General features: G+C 41.7%; 1 protein-coding gene across 1 annotated transcript; it reads right to left on the bottom strand.

Annotated features, from left to right (window-relative positions):
• Positions 1 to 186: 186 nt before the first annotated feature.
• Positions 187 to 13,408, bottom strand: SNRPB2 (small nuclear ribonucleoprotein polypeptide B2). Its single transcript, XM_055426267.2, has 7 exons — positions 13,303 to 13,408; positions 10,290 to 10,379; positions 9,618 to 9,790; positions 2,862 to 3,002; positions 2,198 to 2,248; positions 1,039 to 1,127; positions 187 to 554 (listed from the first exon to the last, which is right to left on the bottom strand). Exons 2-7 carry the CDS (start codon positions 10,351 to 10,353, stop codon positions 395 to 397), a joined length of 678 nt encoding a protein of 225 aa, XP_055282242.1. The 5' UTR covers positions 10,354 to 10,379; positions 13,303 to 13,408; the 3' UTR covers positions 187 to 394.
• Positions 13,409 to 26,958: the final 13,550 nt, after the last annotated feature.

The raw sequence follows: 26,958 nt of genomic DNA, 5'->3' as shown, positions 1-26,958 counted from the left end.
ATAAAAAATAACACAGAAAATCTAATCTAGTGCTTGATCTAATTCTTTTAAAGTGTCTCTACCATTAGCTGCTCCAAGATAACTCTAGAAAAGCATCCCATTACAGTTTTATACACCTTAAGACGTGTCCTAGACTAGCACCAGTATTTGATGATAGGGCAGTGGTTCAACAAATGAAATACTAGGTAAGGAATACAAATAAAAATTTTATTGTACAAAATTAAGGCCTTCACAGTTCACTAAGGCTAAACAGAGACTAGGTAATCTTTTAAATCCTTTACAAAAAGGTCACATACACTTCCCCTTTCCCAACTATTAAAATGAACTGACCAAACGTTATCAAAATGAAAGCTATAAATAACACTGAGTCCTTTAAAGATAGCTATCCTAAATGTTATTTTTTGGCATAGGTGATCTTCATGGCATGGGACGGTGTGATCTTAAATCCCTGCAGAGCATCCCTGGCAGCTCCAGCCTGTCCATCATTTTCAAATTCAACAAAAGCGATGTCATGCCTCCCAGGTACCAAACGTACTTCCTTGAAACCAGGGAACCTATAACGAATTAAAACAATGCTTATATATGTAAACAATTTATATATATGCAAATATAAAAATCACATCAAATACACAATATCTATTCTGTATTTAAATTTGTTAAGCAACATCATGATACATGTCCAGGAAAATGATCACATCCCACCAAGAATCCTGAGTGGGATCAAAGAGCCGGAAATATAATTAATACCATGAAAAGAACTGCAGGAATCATGTAAGCTAATTCTATTCCTGTCACTTCATCAAAGCTTTGTCTCCTATTTTACTTATCAACTAGAATTAATAATTCAAACGTTAGAGGTAATTTAGCTTTTTATTTGCTTAATCTGCATACTGGTTTCGATTCATGATTAATCCTGGAGCAAATCAATGAAGCTATAAGGAATTATTGTGCGATATACAAATGGATTCAACCCAGGGAAGTGCTATCCGTGCTGTTGGGAGGCTCTCAGAACACGGACTTGTTTATGAAAACACTCACTGATTAAACAGCATGGACAGCATCATCTCATTAGTCTCTTCTGGTAAATTATTGAGGAATAAAATATAGTTTGGAGGGTAATCAGGGACCTATGAAAAAGAAAAAGCCAAGTTAACTTATAAGCATAAAAAGTATAGTAAGCCACTTTGGCTCTGCCATTTAAATCTAAACTTCAGAGAATTACATTCCACGGTTTAAGGCTTATGAAATCTTATCACATCAAGCACTAAAGGTGAAAAACAGTGACACCAGAGAAGTAAACAAAACCTAACAGTAATTAAGATTGACATTCAAGTCACTTAGGAAATACTTGGAAGATTATAAATCTTATTAACAGTTTTTAAAGTATTAAGTATTTAATTAACAGTATTTAAAATAATATTTAAGTTTTAAGCATCTGGAGGCAGCTAGAACAGAGAAGGCTTTTGTCATCTGGCTTAATAACTGGTCCTAACAAAACCAGAGATGGCATTGGTGTCACCCGTCCTCAGCTGCTTAACCCTCAGATACTCAATTCTACTGCATACTACCTCCCAGTGTGTGAGAAAATTTTGAAAAAAAAAAAAAGATTTCCACTTAGTGCTACAACTACGGAGTCCACGCTCTGCAACAATAGAAGCCACTACAATGAGAAGCCCGCACACCTCAGCTAGAAAATAGCCCCTGCTCACAACTAGAGAAAGTTTGTGTATAGCAATGAAGACCCAACATACCAAAAATAAATAAATTTAAAAAGAAAAAGATTTCCATGTAGAACCTGTATTTGGTGATTTTTAATGTTTTTTCCAAGTAAATGACAATAAATTTCATGGGAGAAAAAAGATGACACGTAAAGAACAACTTAGGGCTTAGAGAATTATGTGCTGGACTATAGTTGCTGAAAGACTTCAAAGTAGTAGATAATGCAAGAAAATACAAGTAACTTAAAATCCCAGGAAGAAAACCTGAGTGGTGCAAGGAATTCCCTGGATGTAAGGATCCTGTCAGACCCCAGTACCTAAGGGACCAAGTGAGAAACCATTAGTGTATAACTCAAGCTTTCTGAGGCCTTTATTGGGAAGACTTGGTAGAGTTTCCTGATAAATCTATATTGTGCTAAGATGCTTCAGTTGTTTGTAATTTTATTTTAAAGTAAGTATCACATGGGAAAAAATATTACCTGGGGATTTGGTGTTGCATTTCCTTGGGTATTAGCTGAATTTGGTGTTCCCTAAATGAAAAAGAGTGAGAAAGGGTTAAAACTTCCAATCCCTCTAAAAAAGTAGCAAGGGTTTAAAATTATTGCACTAAAAATAAGATTAACATAGATTTTTTTATTCCATTTTATTTTGAGAATTTACATCTTAAAACTCTGACTCAAACATTTATGTATTTATAACTTGTCAAATATTTCTGAAAGGTCTGTATCATAAAAGTCAACCTCCAAGTTTCAAAATTATGGAGAAATATATAGGAGAAAAACCAAGAACCAGCCTTTCTCACGTTTCTTTTTTTAAAACAACTAGGAAAAAAAACTCAAGCATTATACTTATTAAAACTGATTTCTAATTACTTTCAGTCTCAAAGCAACTAGTTTTTGGATAATTTCACCTTTATCTGAAATTTTTAAATTAGATTTTTGAATTTATGAACTGTTCAAAGAAGGCTGACTTCAGTGGAATACTAAATAAAAATAAACTCTCTAGTATTATTTATACACAGAACTTGAAAAATAAGCCAACAGATATTAGCATATTTTGGATAATGATGGAGTTAAACTCAGGCAAATTCAAATCAAACTGTCTAATACACAACAACAAAATATGAACTTTTGCCCATCCTACCTGACCAGGCTTTTTGTTCACAGTTGTTGCAGTCTGTTCCACAGTTTTGGCTTTCTTCTTTTCTTTCTTCTTTTCTTTGTCAGCAAAAGTGCCACGCATTTTAGATATTATATCAGAATCTGTTTTGGCATACTGGATTCGCTGTTTTAATTATTTAAAAACAAGTTACTTTTCATTATGCTGAAGGCTATTTATACTTGTCATTAATATTTCAAATTTCATTACAGAAATATGAGCTAATTTTAAACATATCCTGAAGGAAATCTGTCAAGTATGCTGAGTGCCAAAAGAAAATAAATTGTGGCCCCCAATTCACAACTGAGACAAAGTAAGATTCAATTGTGTTTATTAGAAGAACCATAGATTTTCATACGAGAGAAACAGGACTTTGAAAAATCTGCACCACTGATCCTCTCCATTAAAAGACAGAGAAGAGTGCACTGGAAAGCTGTCTATGCCTTACAGGGACACTTGACAGGTCAAGATGTGCTTGGAGTTTGTTACTTCTCAAGTTAAAGTACTGAAGACTGAGAATGACTTTCCTTTGAATATGGAATATACTTTTAAATGAAATAATGAATAGTGCCATCAACTTAAATTTGAAAAGTTTTGAAAGGAAATAAGATGGCATCACAGCTGTGCCACCAGGCCACTTGCATGAATACTACGCCACAGGCAGCGTAAAACTTTTCTCTCCTGGGGCCCAGAAAGCTGAAACTACCTCTGTGACCATATGAACACCAGTTCCACCAACTCCTCTCTACACTTCTCTTCTCTCGCAGTGTAAAGAGAACAAGTAACATTTTACAATGATGCAGGTTTGCTAATGCACAGCTCGGGAATTCTACTCAGTGCTCTGTGACCTAAAATGGGAGGGAAATCCAAAAAAGAGGGGATGTATGTATACGTAGGGCTGATTCACTGTGCTGTAGAGTAGAAACAAAACACTGCAAAGCAACTATATGCAATTAGAAATTAATTTAAAAAAATAATGAAGGTTTGAAAACAAAGAATTTGTTAAAACCAAGAGCAGCTCTTTCCTTTCATGTTAACTATAGATGACCGTATGGGGGAAACAAGAGGAGAGCAAACCTCTCACAACATCTCCATCCCTTCAGTCAGTCAGTTCAGTCACTCAGTTGCGTCCAATTCTTTGCAACTCCATGGACCGCAGCACGCCAGGCCTCCCTGGCCATTACCAACTCCCGGAGTTCAAACTCTTGTCTGTTGAGTTGGTGATGCCATCCAACCATCTTTTGTCGACCCCTTCTTTTCCCACCCTCAATCTTTCCCAGCATCAGGGTCTTTTCCAGTGAGTCAGTTCTTTGCATCAGGTGGACAAAGTATTGGGAGTTTCAGCTTCGGCATCAGTCCTTCCAATGAATATTCAGGACTGATTTCCTTTAGGATGGACTGGTTGGATCTCCTTGCAGTGCAACGGACTCTCGAGAGTCTTCTCCAACACCACAGTTTAAAAGTATCAATTCTTTGGCACTGAGCTTTCCTTATAGTCCAACTCTCACAACCACACATGACTACTGGAAAAACCATAGGTTTGACTAGATGGACCTTTGTTGGCAGAGTAATGTCTCTGCTTTTTAATATGCTGTCTAGCTTGGTCATAACTTTTCTTCCAAGGAGCAAGTGTCTTTTAATTTCATGGCTGCAGTCACCATCTGCAGTGATTTTGGCACCCCCCAAAAAATAAAGTCTGTCACTGTTTCCACTGTTTCTCTATATATTTGTCATGAAGTGATGGGACCAGATGGCATGATCTTAGCTTTTTCAATGTTGAGTTTTAAGCTAGCTTTTTCACTCTCCTCTTTCACTTTCATCAAGAGGCTCTTTAGTTCTTCTTCGCTTTCTGCATAAGGGTGGTGTCATCTGCATATCTGAGGTTATTGATATTTCTCCCGGCAATACTGATTCCAATTTGTGCTTCATCCAGCCCAGTGTTTTTCATGATGTACTCTGCATATAAGTTAAATAATCAAGGTGACAATATACAGCCTTGACGTACCACTTTCCCTATTTGGAACCAGTCTGTTGTTCTATGTCCTGTTTTAACTGTTGCTTCCTGACCTGCATACAGATTTCTCAAAAGGCAGGTCAGGAGGTCAGGTATTTCCATCTCTTTAAGACTCTCCCACAGTTTACTGTAATCCACACAAAAGCTTTGGCATAGTCAATAAAGCAAAAATAGATGTTTTTTTGGAACTCTCTGGCTTTTTTGATGATTCAAAAGATGTTGGCAATTTGCTATCTGGTTCTTCTACCTTTTCTAAATCCAGCTTGAACATCTGGAAGTTCATGGTTCACGTACTGTTGAAGCCTGGCTTGGAGAACTTTGAGCAGTACTTTGCTAGTGTGTGAGATGAGTGCAATTGTGCGGTAGTTTGAGCATTCTTTGGCACTGCCTTTCTTTGGGATTGGAATGAAAACTGACCTTTACCAGTCCTGTGGCCACTGCTGAGTTTTCCAGATTTGCTGGCCTATAGAGTGCAGCACTTCAATAGCATCATCTTTTAGGATCTGAAATAGCTCAACTGGAATTCCATCACCTCCTCTAGCATTGTTTGTAGTGATTCTTCCTAAGGCCCACTCGACTTCACATTCTAGGACGTCTGGCTCTAGGTGAGTGATCATATCATCATGATTATCTGGGTCATGAAGATCTTTTTTGTACAGTTCTTCTGTGTATTCTTGCCACTTAATATCTTCCACTTCTGTTAGGTCCATATCATTTCTGTCTTTTATTGTGCTCATCTTTGCATGTAATATTCCTTTGGTATCTCTAATTTTCTTGGAGAGATCTCTAGTCTTTCCCATTCTATTGTTTTCTTCTAATTCTTTGGACTGATCGCTGAGGAACGCTTTCTTATCTCTCTTTGCTATTCTTTGGAACTCTGTGTTCAAATGAGTGTATCTTTCCTTTTCTCCTTTGCCTTTCACTTCTCTTCTATTCACAGCTATTTGTAAGGCCTCCTAAGACAGCCATTTTGCCTTTTTGCATTTCTTTTTCTTGGAGATGGTCTTGAGCCCTGCCTCCTGTACAATGTCATGAACCTCCATCCACAGTTCTTCAGGCACTCTAACAGATCGAGTCCCTTAAATCTATTTCTCACTTCCACTGTATAATCATAAGGGATTTGATTTAGGTCTTACCTGAATGGTCTGGTGGTTTTCCCTACTTTCTTCAATTTAAGTCTGAATTTGGCAATAAGGAGTTCACGATCTGAGCCACAGTCAGCTCCCAGTCTTGTTTTTGCTGACTGTATAGAGAATCTCCATCTTTGGTTGCAAAGAATATAATCAACCTGATTTTGGTACTGACCATCTGGTGATGTCCTTGGTTGTCTTCGTGTGTTGTTGGAAGAGGGTGTTTGCTATGACCAGTGCTTTCTCTTGGCAAAACTGTTAGCCTTTGCCCTGCTTCATTCTGTATTCCAAGGCCAAATTTGCCTGTTACTCCAGGTGTTTCCTGACTTCCCACTTTTGCATTCCAGTCCCCTATAATAAAAAGAACATCTTTTTTGGGTGTTAGTTCCAGAAGGTCTTGTAAGTCTTCACAGAACCATTCAACTTCAGCTTCTTCAGTATTAATGATCAAGGCATTACAATGGTCATCTGAGTTAAATTCACCTATTCCAGTCCATTTTGCTTCACTGATTCTTAAATGTCAATGTTCACTCTTGCCATCTCCTGTTTGACCACTTCCAATTTGCCTTACTTCATGGACCTAACCATTCAACTTCAGGTTCTTCAGCATTACTGATCAAGGCATCACAATGGTCATCTGAGTTAAATTCACCTATTCCAGTCCATTTTGCTTCACTGATTCTTAAAATGTCGATGATCACTCTTGCCATCTCCTGTTTGACCACTTCCAATTTGCCTTATTTCATGGACCTAACATTCTAGGTTCCTATGCAATATTGCTCTTTACAGCATCAGACTTTACTTCCATCACCAGTCATCCACAACTGGGTGCTGCTTTTGCTTTGGCTCTGTCTCTTCACTCTTTCTGGAGTTATTTTTCCACTGATCTCCAGTAGTATACTGGGCACCTATCAACCTGGGGAGTTCATCTTTCAGTGTTTTATCTTTTTGCCTTTTCATACTCCATCTCTTAGGCTTCCTCTGATTGCAGGACTTCCTCCAAGTGGACTTAACCCTGCCAGGAACTCTGTTAGTCTTGCACATCATCATCTAACCAAAAGGAGCAGCTGTGGGCTAACTCTGACTTGGTCCAGGGATTCTCTCCCAACTTCCCTGGGTCTTCAACATTCTTCCTGACCTGAGATGATCTTGGGTGATCTTGTACTTGTCCCTATGGCCTGTGAAAATCTCGCACCTCTGCCCTCGCTCTTAGCTGGTTGGTCTAGAGCGGCAGTTCTCAACTTGAGGAGAATCTGCCCACCAGGACACTGCATCATCACACTAAGTGGGCAGAGGCCAGACAGAGATGCTGTTAAACACTCTCCGATGAACCAGAAAGCCCAAACAATAAAAAAAAGTTATTCAGTTCAAAATGTCAAAAGTGCCAGTGTTAAAAAACAGTAGACTAAATACTGAGGAGGAATAAAAATTCATCCACAGCTTAGAGAAGGCACAAGATTTACATTTATACCAGAGATTTCATGACAGACACCCTTAGGAAGATGGTTTCACTTTACTGAGGTATTTTTGGAATTAAAGAACCAAATGCCCTTGAATCGCAGAGAATAATTTTGTTCTGAGTTCCAAGTCATAAACAATTTTGTTCATTTCTGATCTGGTATGTTGGCGTTAGAAGAGCAACTGAAACCACCTAAGTAAATATAAATGAGACAGCTCAAGGAACATTCTTTTCCCCTCTTCCAGGATGCTGGAGATTTGGCAGTACCTCCTACCTTCCTGAAGGCAGAGAAGAGACCTCCTAAAATACCTCCAATACGAGATCAGTCTAATGGGCTTTTTCCTTTGATTTTCAGTAACTAGCTGGCAAGGTGAAGCCAGTGCCAATTGCAGCAAACAATTTCCAGCTTTCCTGGACGTCAATCCCAGGCATATGCAAACGTGTCATCCCAACTTAACAAACAGTCCTAAAACCCTTTATGGGAATAAATGGCTTCTTCATACTAATGTAATTTCAGATTTAAACTAAAACCCAGTCTTATGCTACTACCAGCTGAGAACTCATTTATGCTAGTTCTTCATGCTACTGAGAAAGATAAACTGGTTTCAGGAAATGCCAATTTACTGTAAGTTGGGGTAGGTAGGTAGGTACTACCCCTCCTCAGTTTTTCTGGCATGAGACTTTCCAAACGTACGATGGTGGGAAAGTCAGGTGGGAAATGACAGGAAAAGAAGAGTCAGACAGAGGATGGGCAGAAAATGTGCACCAGTTTAACAGACAAAAAGTGCTCAGTCCTGAATTAAACAGTGCAGTACCAAGGTCCTTAGAGTGCTGACTATGCCAGTACTGCCTGGTATTGTGCATTAGGTCCTCTTAGGACACAGACACACCCTTCCATCTGCACACCTTCTGTGGCTGCTTCTCCAACTATAAAGGCAGTTTAAGGACCTGCAAAAGAGATCATCTGGCTCGTAAAGCCTAAAATATTTACTTTCTGGCCCTTTACAGATCAGATGCCTATCCTAATTGAGGGGGAAAAAAAATCACAATATTGGATGTCAGCAGATTAGCTATCCAGGCCTGACGATGCCACTGGTTACAGGAACATAAGATTTCTGTGCCTGATTTTTGAATTGTAAAAAGAGATCACAGAGGTGATCTGCACTACAGATTATGGGCCAAATCCAGCCCATGGCCTGTTTTTGTATGGCCTATGAGTTAAGAACTTTTTTCTCTCTTTTTATAATTTTTAAAGGATTATTTAAAAAACCACACACACACACACACACACAGAAGAATGTGCAATACAAACTCTATGTGGTCCACAAAACTTGTATTATCTGGTCCTTTATAAAAAGAGTTTTTGCTTGCCTGTAAATTTGACCAAAGACTATTCAGTCTGCTTATTGTTTTTTTAAACAGGTGGTGAAACGGAACATGCACAAAAAGCCAGTTAATGGCAGAACCAGAATGAGAACATGGGACCCTGAAACTCTCGGCCTCGGCTCTTTCCCCAACACCCCTTCCCATCACATTCCAGTTCCAGAAGAAAAGCACTGAAATCCATACCCAAAGTAAATGGACCCATTCAAACACCAAGAGACCTCTGGATTATATACTCTGTCTCCAGCCTGATCCAATCCTCTACCATCTCTGACTTATACCAGTGCCTCCTGAGTTCCCTACTTCCCTTCCCACAATTCAACTCTGACCCAACAGCTAAATGTGAAATCTCAGGTCACTCCTGAGTTTAAAATTGTCCTTAGATCAGTGCTTTGACTGCATAGCTTCTAAGGAACAGTATTTCCCTATGGTATTTTCTGAAACTTCGGACTGGATTTCCTCTTTGACTCACCATTTTTGTTTTGTGTTGTTTTACAAGTTTACAAACAGAGGTTTCTTTTTAATCTTCTGAGTAATTATTGCCGTGTATTTTGCTTTTGCCCATCTGAACGATCATAACTCAAGAAGTGAATATTATAAACTCTACTACTAATGTGTTTCTATAAAAATAAATACATAAATAACCCCCAACCCACTACACAGAAGGCAGAAAGCAATAGCCACACTGTCAAGGGTATATTTACAAATCTACCATACCACTAATAGTGATTAAAGCCAAAATAAGACTGATTTACCATTGGTTTGCCATAAAATGGAAATCCTTGTAACTGTCTCAAAGCATTTGTAGATGAGCCCAGTTCCTTAAATATAACAAAGGCTTGTCCCCTCATCTTCATGGTCTTCAAAGCAACGATATCTACCACATGGCCAAACTGAGAAAACAGGGCATACAGGGATCTCTTCAATTCTGCACAAAATTAGAGGGGAAACAAGTCACTTGTGGATGAAACTATGACTGAAATTCTTCTTAAAATGACATTGCACTGAGTGCACTCTGCTCATTTATTTATACAAAGTTACATATTTTAATAATAACATACTATTCCCAATGGCTGTTTAATTTTAAAAGTTTCTAAAATGATTTCATCTGAGTGAAAACAGATTCAACACATCTTCAGCCCCTATTTATTTTTAATCTTTAAAAAGCCTTAAAGTCTTTACACAGTAAGGGATAAACCAATATTTCAGGCAGTACGATGACTAAATGAGAACTTTTGAAGCTGTATAATTTTTAAGATGGTGAAGGAAATGGCAACCCACTCCAGTGTTCTTGCCTGGAGAATCCCAGGGACGGGGGAGCCTGGTGGGCTTTCATCTATGGGGTCGCACAGAGTCGGACACGACTGAAATGACTTAGCAGCAGCAGTAAATAAACACACTTTAGTTTTTTTAAAAAAAACACTTACCTTCCTTTTTAATTTTGTCATTCATATTGTTGATATAAATTGTATGATTTGGTCTGATATCCATGTTTTGGGTTAAACTGTTCCAATAGCCTAGAGAGACAACAAATATTCTGTTACTAAATAGGGAGGATTTGTTTACGTCATAGGGTGGCATTAAGGACACAGAACAAAGGTACTAACTTTTCAATTCTTTCAGCCCCAAATGTCAGTTTGAAAACTGAAAATATCAATTTGGCAGTAGTCGTTAAAAAACCTCTCCAAAACTTGCTAGCCCTCCTTTTTAAACGAAATAACAGTTCTCAGGCCAAAAACTTGGTGGTGCACCATTATCTAGTCAATTTTTAATAATATTCCTTTATTCCATACACTTATTTTTATAGCCTATCTCTCTTATGACAAGTGAGACTGTTTCTTCCATCTGCCTAATGAAACAACTTTCCTTTTTAAACAATATTTAAAAATTGAATAGATTCGGTGAAAAATGAAAAAACAAGCGAACAAATGCATGTTCAGTAAAAATCATAAGATACATAACATTAAGGAAGTATGCCAAGAATCCTTTCATGGGTACTCTCATAAAGCACTTCCATATTATTCAGTTCAGTTCAGTTCAGTTCAGTCGCTCAGTCGTGTCCGACTCTCCGCGACCCCATGAATCACAGCACGCCAGGCCTCCCTGTCCATCACCAACTCCCGGAGTACACTCAAACTCATGTCCACAGAGTCGGTGATGCCATCCAGCCATCTCATTCTCTGTCGTCCCCTTCTCCTCCCGCCCCCAACCTTTCCCAGCATCAGAGTCTTTTCCAGTGAGTCAACTCGTCTCATGAGGTGGCCAAAGTATTGGAGTTTCAGCTTTAGCATCAGTCCCTCCAATGAACATCCAGGATTGATCTCCTTTAGAATGGACTGGTTGGATCTCCTTGCAGTATAAGGGACTCTCAAGAGTCTTCTCCAACACCACAGTTCAAAAGCATCGATTCTTCGGCGATCAGCTTTCTTCACAGTCCAACTCTCACATCCATACATGACCACGGGAAAAACCATTGCCTTGACTAGACGGACCTTGGTCGGCAAAGTAATGTCTCTGCTTTTTAATATACTATCAAGGTTGGTCATAACTTTCCTTCCAAGGAGCAAGCGTCTTTTAATTTCATGGCTGCAATCAGCATCTGCAGTGATTTTGGAGCCCAAAAAAACAAAGTCTGACACTGTTTCCACTGTTTTTCCATCTATTTTCCATGAAGTGATGGGACCAGATGCCATGATCTTTGTTTTCTGAATGTTGAGCTTCAAGCCAACCTTTTCACTCTCCTCTTTCACTTTCATCAACAGGCTTTTGAGTTCCTCTTCACTTTCTGCCATAAGGGTAGTGTCATCTGCATATACTTAACTTATATACACAATCACCAACAGTCCTGATTCAAAAGTCAAATGGAACGGACTTGAAACGCTGGCATAGTACCGCATGATCGTTAAAAAACTCAGATTCCAGTGCCAGTAGATCTGAATTCAAATCTTTCTATGCTTCTTACCAGCTGCTTGACTGATGGCAAGTTCCTTAATTTCACAGGTTCATCTGTAAAATGGGGATAGTAATTTGCCCAATAGAGCTCGGAAAACTAAATGAGATAAAATTCTTTGCAGCTTTAGAATGAGCAGTAAGCACTTACAACAGCTGTCACTGCTGTCTATCACAAAATAAAGCAGGGATTCCCAGGTGGCTCAGTGGTAAAGCATCGGCCTGTCAACGCAGGAGACGCGGGCCCGAACCATGGTCAGGAAGATCCCCTGAAGAAGGAAATGGCAACCCACTCCAGTATTCTTGCCTGGGAAATTCCATGGATAGAGAAGCCTGGCGGAATACAGTCCATGGGGTCGCAGTGGAACATGATTTTGCGACTAAACAACAAGAAGTTAATGCAAGTTCCTGCCCACGGTTACATAGGTGATACGCAGGAGGCCTGAAAATTCAACCCTTATTTTCTGTCTCTTGCACTTTTATTTCACACCACCACACTATTTCATTTTTCCCACTATTTTAGTCGCGAATTGGGACCTTGCTTTATTTCTTTGGTAGCCCACATATTCATTTCACGAACATTTACACTCCTAGTACGTGCACAGCATAGGATGTCTGACAAGCAAAACGCCTAGAGACGAGGACTGTCCTTGTGCGGGTTAACAGGTGAAAGGTAACGCTTCTCAGAGATTGGAGACCCCTAACCTGAAAACTCGGAGAAGGCAATGGCAAGCCACTCCAGTACTCTTGCCTAGAAAATCCCATGGATGGAGGAGCCTGGTAGGCTGCAGTCCGTGGGGTCGCTAAGGGTCGCACACGACTGAGCGACTTCACTTTCACTTTTCACTTTCACACATTGGAGAAGGAAATGGCAACCCACTCCAGTGTTCTTGCCTGGAGAATCCCAGGGACGGGGGAGCCTGGTGGGCTTCCGTCTATGGGGTCACACAGAGTTGGACACGACTGAAGTGACTTAGCAGCAGCAGCAGCAACCTGAAAACTGGTGGGCTGGTGACTCGAAGACGATGAAGAGAAGGAAGTGACAGGGATCAAACTGAGCAGAAGCGCCGGGAGTCGCCTTCTGGATTCAAAAGGGGAGCCTCTGGGAGGCCCCTGAGAACGCACGGCGCGCTGTAAACGTCTCGCATCGCGAAGATTATCCGTAACTTCACACGCGCGAGGGTCCCGCCTCTCCAGACGCAGCAACATTCTCCCACGGGCTCCGCCCGAAGCCCCAGGAAGCGGCCACGCCATGCCCGGCCCCGACTTGACCCGCCTAAGACAAGCTCTGAAGTCCAGGGGCCTCGCCAGACACGAGCGTCAGTTTCCAGGCCTTCCTCGGAGACCCACCACGAACCCTCGGCTGCATACATTCCGGCCCCAACGCCGCGAACCGCTTATTCTCGGCTCCCGCAAGGGAAGCTTTGGCTAAGCCGCAACCCACAGCCAGAAGAGAGGAGAGAGCGAAGAAAAAAATCCCCGCCAACTCACCGAAAAGTTCCACCACGTCCCGTAACAATCACAGGCTAGAAACCGGAAGCGGAACCAGCCACCGGAAATGACGCTACGAAGCGCCTCAATCGAAAGCCGATCAGTCAAGAAGCCGAGCCCAGAGTTCATCGATGCCCGTCGGTCTTAGACCGTAGTTAGTAATCGCTCTGAGCATGCGCACACCTAGTGGGCGGGGAGAACAGGTATGAAGGGGAAACGGGGTGTGTTTAACTTGAATTCTGGGGAGCGCAGTAAGAGTATAAGGACAGACGGTGATCAGTTCCGTCACCTTGAGTTTGCGCTGTTCAACGTAGAACATCCTGATAAACACATCTGTGGGCTTCCCTAGTGCTTCAGACGGTAAAGAATCAGCCTGCGATGCGGGAGACCTGGGTTTGATTTCTGGGTTAGGAAGATTCCCTGGAGGAGAGGGCATGGCAACCCACCCCGGTATTCTTGCCTGTGAAACCCGTGGACAGAGGAGTTTGGTGGCCTGCACTCCATGGAGTGGTACAGTTGGACATGACTGGACACAACAAACACATCTGTAAGTTGAAAGCACTGTAAGATAGAAATGCGAACACACGTAAAAACACCTAACCTACCCAGCATCACACATTTAATCCAGACCTATCACAAATGTGCTCAGAACACTCACATTCGCCTTTTTGTTGTTCAGTCGCTCAGTCGTGTCCGACTTTTTGCAACCCCATGGACTGCAGCACACCAGCCTTCCCTGTCCTGCAGCATCTCCTGGAACTTGCTGAAACTCATGTCCATTGAGTAGGTGATGCATCCAACCATCTCATCCTCTGTCGTCCCCTTCTCCTCCTGCCTTCAATCTTTCCCAGCATCAGGGTCTTTCCTAATGAGTCAGTACATCACATCAGGTGACCATCATATTGGAACTTCAGCTTCAGCATCAGTCCTTCCAATGGATATTCAGGATTGATGTCCTTCAAGATTGACTGGTTGGATCTCCTTGCAGTCCAAGGAACTCTCAAGTGTTTTCTCCAATACCACAGTTCAAAAGCATCAATTCTTCAGTGCTCAGCCTTCCTTATGGTCCAACTCTCGCATCCATACATGACTACTGGAAAAACCATAATTTAACTGGATGGACCTTTGTTGGCAAAGTAATGTCTCTGCTTTGTAATATCCTGTCTAGGTTGGTCATAGCTTTTCTTCCAAGGAGCAAGTGTCTTTTAGTTTCATGGCTGCAGTCACCATGGGCAGTGATTTTAGAGCCAAGAAAGCAGTCTGTTTCCATTGTTCCCCCATCTGTTTGCCATGAAATGATGGTACTGGATTCCAAGACCTTCATTTTTTGAATGTTGAGTTTTAAGCCAGCTTTTTTATTCTCCTCTTTGACTTCCATCATGAGGCTCTTTAGTTCTTCACTTTCGTCCATAAGAGTGGTGTCATCTGCATATCTGAGGTTATTGATATTTCCCCTGGCAATCTTGATTCCAACTTGTGCTCTATCCAGCCTGGCATTTGGTATGATGTACTCTGCATGTAAGTTAAATAAGCAGGGTGACAATATACAGCCTTGATGTACTTCTTTCCCAATTTTGAACCAGTCCATTGTTCCATGTCCAGTTCTAACTGTTGCTTCTTTACCTGCATACGGATTTTTCAGGAGGCAGCTTAGGTGGTCTGGTATTATCTCTTAAAGAATTTTCCACAGTTTGTTGTGATCCAAACAGTCAAAGGCTTGAACGAAGTCAATGAAGCTGAAGTAGATGTTTTTCTGGAATTCTCTTGCTTTTTCTATGATCCAGTGGATGTTGGCAATTTGATCTCTGATTCCTCTGCCTTTTCTAAACCCAGCTTGAACATCTGAAAGTTTTCAGTTCATGTACTGTTGAAGCCTATCTTGGGGAATTTTGCACATTACTTTGCTAGTGTGTGAGATGAGTGTAATTGTGCAATAGTTTGAACATTCTTTGGCATTGCCTTTCTTAGGGATTGGAATGAAAACTGACCTTTTCCAGTCCTGTGGCCACTGCTGAGTTTTCCAAATTTGCTGGCATATTGAGTGTAGGGCTTCAGCAGCAGCATTTTTTAGGATTGGAAATAGCTGGAATTCCATCACCTCCACTACCTTATAGTTGGGCAAAAATCATCCATACAAAATCAATTTTATAATAATGTGTTGAACATCATATGCAATTTGTTGAATACTACACTGAAAGTGAAAAACACAATAGCAGTCTGGTACGGAATGTAGTTCACCCTCATGATCACATGACTGACTGTATTACAGGAAAATGGAAGGATAACTCAGATCTCCAGGGATTCCCTGGGAGGGGCCTCCAAGTAAGCATCCTTGGCTTCATACAGGAAAGATTTCAAAAGTCACGGTGGTAAAGTGAAAGCAGGTTTTTTGAGAGAGATACACATTCCATAGGCAGAGTACAGTCCATCTCAGTTGGTGAGAGTGGGGCTGTGGGGGAAGGGGTTAGTTTTTTATGGGCTAGATAATTTCATAGGCTAATAAGTGGGAGGAGTAATCCAAGTATTTTAGGGAAGGAGGTGTTTCTAGGACTTGGAGTATTGCCCACTTTTTTAGTTTACATTGGAGCTGTCATAATGCCTCTGGGCATGTTATTTAGCATATGCTAATACATCACAATGAGCACATAATGAGGCCCAGGGTCTAGTAGGGGCTTCCCAGGTGGTGCAGTGGTAAAGAACCCACCACTAATGCAGGAGATGTAAGAGACGTGGGTTCAATCCCTGGGTCAGGAAAATCCTCTGGAGGAGGAAATGGCAATCCACTCCAGTATTCTTGCCTGGAGAATCCCATGGACAGAGGAGCCTGGTGGGCTACAGTCCATGGGGTTGCAAAGAGTGGGACTTGACTAAATGACTTATAGCAGCAAGGTCTACTAGACGTTGAATCTTCTGCCATCTTGTGTCTCATAGTTTCTAATCAGTTTTTGTCATATCTTTGATGGATACGTCATTCTTTTAATGGTTGTGCCCTGCCCCTTCCTTCCTTCTAAACTGGGAGCTGTGGTTTGCTGCCCAGCATTAGGACACAGTACCTACTGCATGCTATTGGCACAGGAAAAGCTCAACATTCAAGATTTGAATTTTGGTTTTTATTGAATGTGTGTCACTTTCACATCTGCATAAAGTCAAAAAATCGTAAGTTGGATGATCATAAGTTAGGGACCCTCTGACTGAAACAGAACCGGATCCTATTTTCCTTACCCCTCATCTGGCTGTCCTGGGTCTTCCAGAGGAGTGCTGTGGCCATAACAGTGTATGAGCCTGGTGCTGCTTATGGCTAGCTAACCCAAGTAGGGGATTTGGGGGATGTTCCTAGCAGCTGCCAAAATCATTTGTTTTGAGGATCCTTCCTGTTTCTCCCCTCAGCACTGGCTGCCAACTTACACTTTTCCTTGGTGACATGGAACTTTGCATTTGGGATGAGCTGACAAGCTCCAAGACCAGGTAAGTTCACCGGTGTGCACACAGGCACCCTTCCCATCTGTGAGTTCTAGCGATGTTTGGGCATTATTGCCAATTGGTTCTAATGTCTGTCTGCCATTGATGGGCGTTCGTAAGTGCCAGTGTTATTTGGGCATTCTTGCCAGTTGGTTCTGTTGTGTGTCTGATGTGGAGGTCTGTTTGGGAGATGAGGTGCTATTAGGGCATTCTTGCCAGTTGGTTCTGATGTTTGTCTGATGTTGAGGACCATTTGTGAACACTGACTGCTATTTGGGCACTTTTGCCAATTGGTTCTGATTGATGTCTGTCTGCCATTGAGGACCATTTGTGAGCATGAGGTGCTAGTTGGGCATTCTTGCCAATTTGTTTTGATGTCTGTTTACTGCTGAGCACCGTTTGTGAGCACTGAGTGTCATTTGGGTATTTTGCCAATTGGTTCTGACATCACTACCATTGAGGATCATCTGTGTTGGGCAAGTGTTCGTTTAGGACTCTGTACCAGTAACTCTCAGAGAGGGTTTATGATAGATCTGTTGTTTGGTCTGTGAGTGTATATTCCATTTGTATGATTGGTACTCTTGTTGCCTTATGTAAAAATGGGACATTTAGGTTCAATTCATTAAGAAAAATTTTAGCTATGAAATTATGACTACAAAAAACAAAGATTATTTTTTTTGGACACTGTATGGCAGCAGTATTCTTTAGACTCTTGAGAAAATTGGTTAAGATAAAACTCTTGAAATTTAAAAAAAATCAGTTCTTTTGGCATTTGCAGTGAGGGAAAGCTAGCTTGATAAAACAGTTTTTCTAGACCCTGAGAAACTAAAAATATGACTAGGAGAAACTTTGAAGTTAATGCTTATCATGTCCTTGAAATACAAACACAGTCCACTTTGCCTGGATCTTCAGCCATTATATCTACTATTGTGGGCAAGAATCCCTTAGAAGAAATGGAGTAGCCATCATAGTCAGTAAGAGTCCAAAATGCAGTATTTGGATGCAGTCTCAAAAATGACAGAATGATCTCTGTTCATTTCCAAGGCAAACCATTAAATATCACAGTAATCCAAGTCTATGCCCCAACCAGAAATGCTGAAGAAGCTGAAGTTGAATGGGTCTATGAAGACCTACAAGATCTTCTAGAACTAACATCCAAAGAAGATGTCCTCTTCATTATAGGGACTAGAATACAAAAGTAGGAAGTCAAAAGCTACCTGGAGTAATAGGCAAATTTGGCCTTAGAGTACAGAATGAAGCAGGGCAAAGGCTAACAGAGTTTTGCCAAGAGAACGCACTGGTTATAGCAAACACCCTCTTCCAACAACACAGGAAGACTACACATGGACATCACCAGATGGTCAATACAAAAATCAGATTGATTATATTCTTTGCAGCCAAAGATGGAGAATCTCTATACAGTCAGCAAAAACAAGACTGGGAACTGACTGTGGCTCAGATCGTGAACTCCTTATTGCCAAATTCAGACTTAAATTGAAGACAGTAGGGAAAACCACTAGATCATTCAGGTAAGACCTAAATCAAATCCCTTATGATTATACAGTGGAAGTGAGAAATAGATTTAAGGGACTCAATCTGATAGAGTGCCTGAAGAACTATGGACGGAGGTTCATGACATTGAACAGGAGGCAGGGCTCAAGACCATCCTCAAGAAAAAGAAATGCAAAAAGGCAAAATGGCTGTCTTAGGAGGCCTTACAAATAGCTGTGAATAGAAGAGAAGTGAAAGGCAAAGGAGAAAAGGAAAGATATACTCATTTGAACGCAGAGTTCCAAAGAATAAGCAAGGAGAGATAAGAAAGCCTTCCTCAGCGATCAATGCAAAGAATTAGAAGAAAACAATAGAATGGGAAAGACTAGAGATCTCTCCAAGAAAATTAGAGATACCAAGGGAATATTACATGCAAAGATGAGTACAATAAAAGACAGAAATGGTATGGACCTAATAGAAGATACTAAGAAGTGGCAAGAATACACAGAAGAACTGTACAAAAAAGATCTTCATGACCCAGATAATCATGATGATATGATCACTCACCTAGAGCCAGACGTCCTGGAATGTGAAGTCGAGTGGGCCTTAGGAAGCATCACTATGAACAACGCTAGAGGAGATGATGGAATTCCAGTTGAGCTATTTCAGATCCTAAAAGATGATGCTATTGAAGTGCTGCACTCTATAGGCCAGCAAATCTGGAAAACTCAGCAGTGGCCACAGGACTGGTAAAGGTCAGTTTTCATTCCAATCCCAAAGAAAGGCAGTGCCAAAGAATGCTCAAACTACCGCACAATTGCACTCATCTCACACACTAGCAAAGTACTGCTCAAAGTTCTCCAAACCAGACTTCAACAGTACGTGAACCATGAACTTCCAGATGTTCAAGCTGATTTAGGAAAGGCAGAGGAACCAGGAATCAATTGCCAACATCTGCTGGATCATTGAAAAAGCAAGAGAGTTCCAGAAAAACATCTACTTCAGCTTCATTGACTTTGTGGATCACAACAAACTGTGGAAAATTCTTAAAGAGATGGGAATAACAGACCATCTAAGCTGCCTCCTGAGAAATCTGTATGCAGGTCAAGAAACAACAGTTAGAACTGGACATGGAATGACAGACTGGTTCCAAATCGGGAAAAGAGTATGTCAAGGATGTATATTGTCACCCTGCTTATTTAACTTAATATGCAGAGTACATCATGAGGAATGCTGGGCTGGAAGAAGCACAAGCTGGAATCAGGATTGCCGGGAGAAGTATCAATAACCTGAGATATGCAGATGACACCACCCTTATGGCAGAAAGCAAATAACTAAAGAGCCTTTTGATGAAAGTGAAAGAGGACAGTGAAAAAGCTGACTTAAAACTCAACATTCAGAAAACTAAGATCATGGCATCCAGTCCCATCACTTAAGGCAAAAAAATGGGGAAACAGTGGAAACAGTGACAGACTTTATTTTTTGGGGGGGGGGGGCTCCAAAATCATTGCAGATGGTGACTGCAGCCATGAAATTAAAAGATACTTGCTCCTTTGAAGGAGCAAGACAGCATATTAAAAAGCAGAGACATTACTTTGCCAACAAAGGTCCATCTAGTCAAGGCTATGGTTTTCCCAGTAGTCATGTGTGGTTGTGAGAGTTGGACTGTAAAGAAAGCCGAGTGCTGAAGAATTGATGCTTTTGAACTGTGGTGCTGGAGAAGACTCTTGAGAGTCCCTTGGACTGCAAGGAGCACCAACCAGTCCATCCTACAGGAGATCAGTCCTGGGTGTTCATTGGAAGGACTGATGCTGAAGCTGAAACTCCAATATTTGGCCAACTGATGCGAGGAACTGACTCATTGGAAAAGACCCTGATGTTGGGAAAGATTGAAGGCAGGAGGAGAAGGGGACAACAGAGGATGAGATGGTTGGATGGCATCACCGACAGGATGGACATGAGTTTGAGCAGGCTCTGGGAGTTGGTGATGGACAGGGAAGCCTGGTGTGCCGCAGTCCACGGGGTTTCAAAGAGTCAGACACGGCTGTGTGACCGAGCTGAACTGAACTGAACTCAGCCCTGGGTTAACTGTAAAACCTCAAGTCAAGATGGGGAAAAAAGAGGGGAAGCCTTTTAAAATTGACAATGTAAATTTGACTAGTCTGACTATTATCCATAAACTAGTAAGTTTAATTGCAATGCCTAATTCATGAAATATAAAAAAATGAGACCTCTGTTTGTCTGTATGTCTCCATGTGTTTTTGTCTTCAGATAATATTGCTGAGGTTAATTTGTGAAGAAGCTCTATTTAATTGGCCTTAAAACATTATAAGCGCTTACAAATCAAAACAAATCTAAATTTACCTTACCTTTTGTCTTCTTGTAAGATCAAGAGGGAAACTAAAGATATTTTGGTTTTAATTAAACCAAATGCATGTTGTACCACTGAAGAAAAATTACACTATGAAAAAAGTGTATGTTTTTTGAGGTTACAGAATATGTTCTTTGTTTGCCAATCAGAAAATGCTGGTGTAACATTTCAATCTTTTGTTTCTTGGATTTTTTGGTTAAATTATTTAGGAATTAAAAATTGTGATATATAAAATGATAAGAGAAACATTTCAGTGTGCAAAGCAAATAGGATATGTGTTGTTGGCAAAAAAAGGTATAAAAATGGAATTATTTTTCTTGAGGAAAAATGATGATAATAATTTTGTTCTATAGTTGTTTGTTTCTGGATGAGGAAATACAAGACAAATTTGTTTGGATCCAGAAAATGATAAAAGGTTTATGAAAAAGGGACTTTGAGAAAAGAATTTTGTATGTTGTCAGGATTAAGATTAGACTGAATTTAACCAGGTATATGAATTTTGCTATTAACAGTAAATTGATGCAAGACTGAATTTTTTTTCTCTCTGTTAAGAAAGCAAAATTATCCTGGAATATTGATCCATTTAGGTAACAGAGACTTCTAATGGAAAATAATTGTTTTGTTTCTAATCTTACTTTAGACCCTAATGTTCAGGATGGAAAATTTGTGCAGTGAAGTCACAGAGTATAACTACTCATGATGTGTAGCACTGCTGGCCTTAAGTTTACTGCTTAAAGCACATGTGCAATGTTTATGAGACGGTCAGGTATAGATGATAAAATGTGTGGCCTAGCAAGCATTTCCCTATTAACATATCATATGTAACATGGTATCTGATTAGTTTTCCTCAATCGTGGATAGCTAGGCAAGGATATAAACAGAAAGGAGGCCTTGCACTGAGGGACGTGGATGGACCCAGAGCAGGCAGAAGAGCTACTCTGGCAATGTTGGAAAAATATATTGATTATCAATGCTTGCCATGAAAGGAGCTACAATTAAAAGCGGAAAATGACGGAAGAAATTTTCACATTTTGAGGTATGGGCAAGTCATTCTGGCCTATACATGATTTATTTAAACTTTAGGCTAACCAAAACAGCCTATTTATGGCCTATTAAATATACATTGTACATCTGCTTTAACCATTAAGAGAAAAATATGACCAGAGAAAAATACAAAGGTACATTTTTATTATTATCCTCATTGTGATATGTCTAGTAATTTTCAAATGTTTGTCCAAGTACCACGAAAGTTTATTCTCTTTCTTTTCTCTGATTGAGGAGTATCAGAGAAAAGGGGGTTGAAACAGAGCAGGACCCTATGGTCCTCCCCCACCCCCTGCCCTACCATGTCCTCTGCTTGCCTTTTGTCTGTGGAAAACTTTAGTCAAAAAATAAGTTTAATCAGAGAAGTGAGAAATGTGGAAACAAAGGAGACTAAATAATAATAATGTAGTTATTAAGCATAGTCAAAGACCTTTAGTTCCCTCTCAAGGGCTTAGACAATATTCTGAGCCACATCCTGTGAGCTGTCTTAAATATACTAAAATACCAGGTGGAGAAGTTAACTACATGATGACCAGACTGTACTCAGGACGTGAGTTGCCACAATTCTGAGACTTGCCAGAAAGAAATGGGAACAAGCCAACCCTGGAACTGAAGATTAACTGTAGCTAAAGAATGAAGATGATGCTGGTCAGACCACTGATGACCAATTTGAAGATGACTGTGCTGTTTCTGCATGTAGCCCCCCTCCCCAGTTCTGCCTATAAAAGCTCTTACCCCACTGGTTGCTGTGGGGTGGGGTGGGGAGAATCAGCCTCTGTTGCCAGCATCTGAAACAAAGCAAACTTTCCTTCCCACCAGCCTGGCCTGTCTCTTGGCTTCTGAGCGGGGAGGAGCTGGACCACACACACAGTGTCAGTGACATGGTTAGTTTCACAAGGGGCAGCTCCTTACGCCAAGTGTGGGGGAAGGGGCTCTGGTTTTGTCCTTCTCCCTGGGCTCCGACTGCCCCTTGTTAACAATCACCTCTCAAGGTTCCTCTGATTCTTGGAACTCTGAGGGAACTCTTCTCCAACACTTTACTGAACCGCTTGAATCCCAGAGGCATTTGAGGCCCCAGAGTGGAGGGAATTGATATCTATGCCCAGTTTCTTACCTGATAAGGCAACCACGTGCAGTAATAAACAAACACTGATAAAAATCATCTACCTAAACTTACTGAAAAAAAAAATTAATTTCCCTATCACCCTTCCCATCTTTTCTCTCCACAAAATGGGTAGATTGGTCTTGGGTCATCAAGTTGTTGCTTTTGGTTTTTTTTAAGTTGTTTTTTAATGGCAAGCTGAATCAGCAAAACACATGTGTGTTCATTCTTCTACTTATCACGTGTGTCAAGCATCATCTAGAATACGAAATGGTTGTTGAAAGCCAAGAAAAATCAAATCTTTGATCTTCTCCTTAACTAATCTCTGAGAGCCTCAGTGTTCTATTTGTAAACTACGGATCATGACAGTACCTCCTTCTGGAGCTTTTGTATTAAGTTAACAAAATGTAAAATGATAAGCACATTGCCAGGCTGCTGCTGCTGCTGCTAAGTCACTTCAGTCACCAAATAAATAGTTGATAAGTGTTATTTCGCAAAGAGTTGGACACGACTGAGCGACTGAACTGAACTGAAGTGTTATTTCTAAATGCTGGCTGTAACTCAGATATATGGATAAAGAGGCCAAATACATTTGTGTCATAAGCTGGAGTTTTTATTTTAAAACATCACCTGGGAACTTTCCTGGTGGTCCAGGTGGTCTGTGCTCCCAATTCAGGGGGTGCAGTTTCAATCCCTAGTCAGGGAACTAGATCCCACTAAGAGTTCGCATGCTGCAACTCAAATATACCGAGTGCTGCAATGAAAGTTCCTACATCCTGCAGCTGAAACGTGTGGGTAAAAAGATCCCGCGTGCAGCAAGGACGATTGGAGATCCTGTGTGCCACGACTACAGCTACATAAATATTTTTTAAAAATTACCAAAAACTGAAACAACTTATAAATAATTTAAGTCTCTTGAGGGTAGGGATTTTTCTCTGCTTTTGTAATTAGAGCCTAGGCCCTAAGCAGCCCCTCTGCCTGGCTGTTGCTGCGGCAACCTTACCCTGCACCCCATTACTAGACAACGGTTACTTGAGATCACCAACGGTTGTGCAGCCATTGGTCTGCGTGGCAGTGGGTCCTTCCCCCAAGCGAGTAATTGTCAATAAGCGACCGTTAGTGGTCCCAGCATTCAAAAAACGAAGATCATGGCATCTGGTCCCATCACTTCATGGGAAATAGATGGGGAAACAGTGGAAGCAGTATCAGACTTTATTTTTGGGGGCTCCAAAATCACTGTGGATGCTGATTACAGCCATGAAATTAAAAGATACTTACTCCTTGGAAGGAAAGTTATGACCAACCTAGATAGCATATTAAAGAGCAGAGACATGACTTTGCCAACAAAGGTCCATCTAGTCAAGGCTATGGTTTTTCCTGTAGTCATGTATGGATGTGAGAGTTGGACTGTGAAAAAAGCTGATCGCCGAAGAACTTTTGAACTGTCGTGCTGGAGAAGACTCTTGAGAGTCCCTTGGACTGCAAGGAGATCCAACCAGTCCATTCTAGAGGAGATCAGTCCTGGGTGTTCATTGGAAGGACTGATGCTAAAACTGAAACTCCAATACTTTGGCCACCTCATGCGACGAGTTGACTCACTGGGAAAGACTCTGATGCTGGGAGGGATTGGAGGCGGGAGGAGACAGGGACGACAGAGAATAAGATGGCTGGACAGCATCACCAGCTCGATGGACATGAGTTTGAGTGAACTCTGGGAGTTGGTGATGGACAGGGAGGCCTGGCGTGCTGTGATTCATGGGGTCGCAAAGAGTCGGACACGACTGAGCGACTGAACTGAACTGAACTGAACTGAGTGGTCCTGTTCAGCATTGGTTGGCGCTGCAGCAGGCCCCTTCGACAAGCAACCAACTGTCAGTGAGCAACCGTTAGTGGGCCTATTCAGCCAACCCGTGGACCAAGTGGTGGTTGTCAGGAGGAGAGCGAGGTGAGAGGCAAATTTCAGCCTTCTACCTGGAGCCCTGTGGCTTACCTGGCCTTGGGCCAGCGGGTGAGCTGGGGGGCCCAAGGAACAGGCTGGGGCTGTGTCCTTCAGAGCTCCAGAGCCCTCGCCAAGGTTGCCCCCTGGACGACCAGGCCTTGAGGCAGTAGTGACCCTCTCCCCCGTCCCCGTCTCTGTGACCTAATGGCAGTGGCCATCTGCATAGGACACAGTCTGTGGGGCCTGCCCCTTGCTGTACAGAAGCCTGAGGAGCTTGCAGGACCAGTGGAGTCCTGGGTCCTTGGCTCCCTCAGTGATGACAGCTGACCCGGCCCTGAGGGAGCCACCAATGAGATCTCCCTCCTCTTAGCAAGAAACTGGACCTTGGAGGGTGCCTTGGGACCTGTCCCTTTCTTGTCAGAACAGAGAATAACATTTGTTTGGTGGTGGTTTGTAGGAATCTCCTACCTGACTATGAGCTGACCTCAAGAACAAAGGCTCTGGGACTTCCTTGGCAGTCTAGAGGTTAAGATTTTGCCTCTCTATACTGGGGTTTCCCTGGTGGCCCAGAAACAATAAAGCATCTGTCTGAAATACAGGAGACCTGGGTTCTATCCCTGGGTTGGGAAGATCCGCTGGAGAAGGAAATGGCAGCCCACTCCAGTACTCTTGCCTGGAAAACCCCATGGACAGAGGAGCCTGGTGGGCTACAGTCCATGGGGTCGAAAAGAGTTGGACAAAACTGAGCGACTTCACTCTCTATGCGGAGGGTAGGGATTCAATCCCTGGTCAGGGAGCTAAAATCCCACATGCCTCCTGGTCAAAAAACCAAAACGTAAAACAGAAATAATATTGTAACAAATTCAGTTCAGTTCAGTCGCTCAGTCGTGTCCGAAATTAAATAAAGACAAAAAAAAGGTTCTTAAAAAAAAAAAAAAAAACAACGAACAAAGGCTCTGACACCAAAAAGTTTGCAGCAACTAACCATGCCCCTCCCTCAGCTTTCCTAGGAAGGGGCTTTGCTGAAAGGGTCCAGGGAGTTTGGGGTTTTTAAGGCATGAGTCCCCCGTCTCCTTTCGGGGCCCTCGATAGACCTTTCTCTGCTCCAGATGCCGTCGTTGGGTATTGGTGTGCCTCACTGTGTGTTGGGCACATGGACGGGTGTTTCCATAACACGTTGTTCACTCCAGTACCTTATGCAATTAGAGAAGTGGCTGGTATGTATTGAATAAGTGAGTGAAGTTTCATTAGGCAACACTGAACAAATGTGACGTGCTAGGAAGATGCACAACAAGTGTAGGAAATAATATAATGCAGTCACAGAAAAGCATGATTTCATTATTTAGATGTAAAAATTTTAAAGAATGTAAATAGTCCTCAGTGAAGGAGTTATGGAAAAGAATAAAAAGAATATCCTTAACTCATTAAAAGAGAATATAAACTAAATAAAACCACTTCTGAATAGCAAAAGACAAGTTGCCCTGCACATTAATTTTGGCATCTGAGCAATTAATTAATTCTGTTTGATGATAATAAGGATGGTGAAACTTTATTATGTAAGTGGTTCTGGCTAAGAGCTCATTATAACTTAAAAAAGAGTAAGATAAGATTTTGCAAAGACACTCTACCAGGGCAGAAAATACCACAGGAAATGCAGAGACCTGTGGAGCCCTATACCAAGGTCATGAGTGTGGGAGTCCTATACCAGGGTCACAGGACGAAAATCTCTGGAATGGAACAAGCCCCATAGCAACTGTTGCAGTGAACCTCCAGATCTAAACTGGCCAGTTCCCTGACCCCATATGAGGTAAAACACCTCTCTGTCATGAGGCTATAGCCACCTTGGGCTTCCCAGTTGGCACCAGTGGTAAAGAATCCGCCCGCCAACGCAGGACACATAAGAGATGTAGGTTCGATACCTCGGTTGGGAAGATCCCCTGGAGGAGGGCACAGCAATCCACTCCAGTATTCTTGCCTGGAGAATCCCATGGACAGAGGAACCTGATGGGCTACAGTCCATAGCATCGCAAAGAGTTGGACACGACAGAAGCGACTTAACACACACACATAGCCCTCGAAAGGCTTCTGCTATCCCTGGATCCAGCCTGCAGTTCTAACAGCGTCCCAGCTCTAAATTCCACCTCTTGTCTGGAAATTCTTTTCCAGCCCTCGCACAGATCATGACAGACCTAAAGACAGCCTGTGGGTTTCTGTTGACCACTGAACAATGGCTGCTATGCATTACACTGT

This window comes from Moschus berezovskii, chromosome 15 (assembly GCF_049115385.1).
Source record: "Moschus berezovskii isolate FMDL1 chromosome 15, NW_MosBer_1.0, whole genome shotgun sequence".
Classification (NCBI taxonomy): Eukaryota; Metazoa; Chordata; class Mammalia; order Artiodactyla; family Moschidae; genus Moschus; species Moschus berezovskii.
Note: the sequence above shows the minus strand (reverse complement) of the source record. Positions and strands in the feature narration are given on the sequence as shown.

Coding starts and splice junctions, on each gene's coding strand:
- SNRPB2 (XM_055426267.2), bottom strand. CDS start 10,353: ATGGATATCAGACCAAATCATACAATTTATATCAACAATATGAATGAC. Junction 2,249..2,861: donor TGAACAAAAAGCCTGGTCAG/GTAGGATGGGCA, acceptor TTTTTCATTTAG/GGAACACCAAATTCAGCTAA. Junction 1,128..2,197: donor ATGCAACACCAAATCCCCAG/GTAATATTTTTT, acceptor TCTTTTTCATAG/GTCCCTGATTACCCTCCAAA.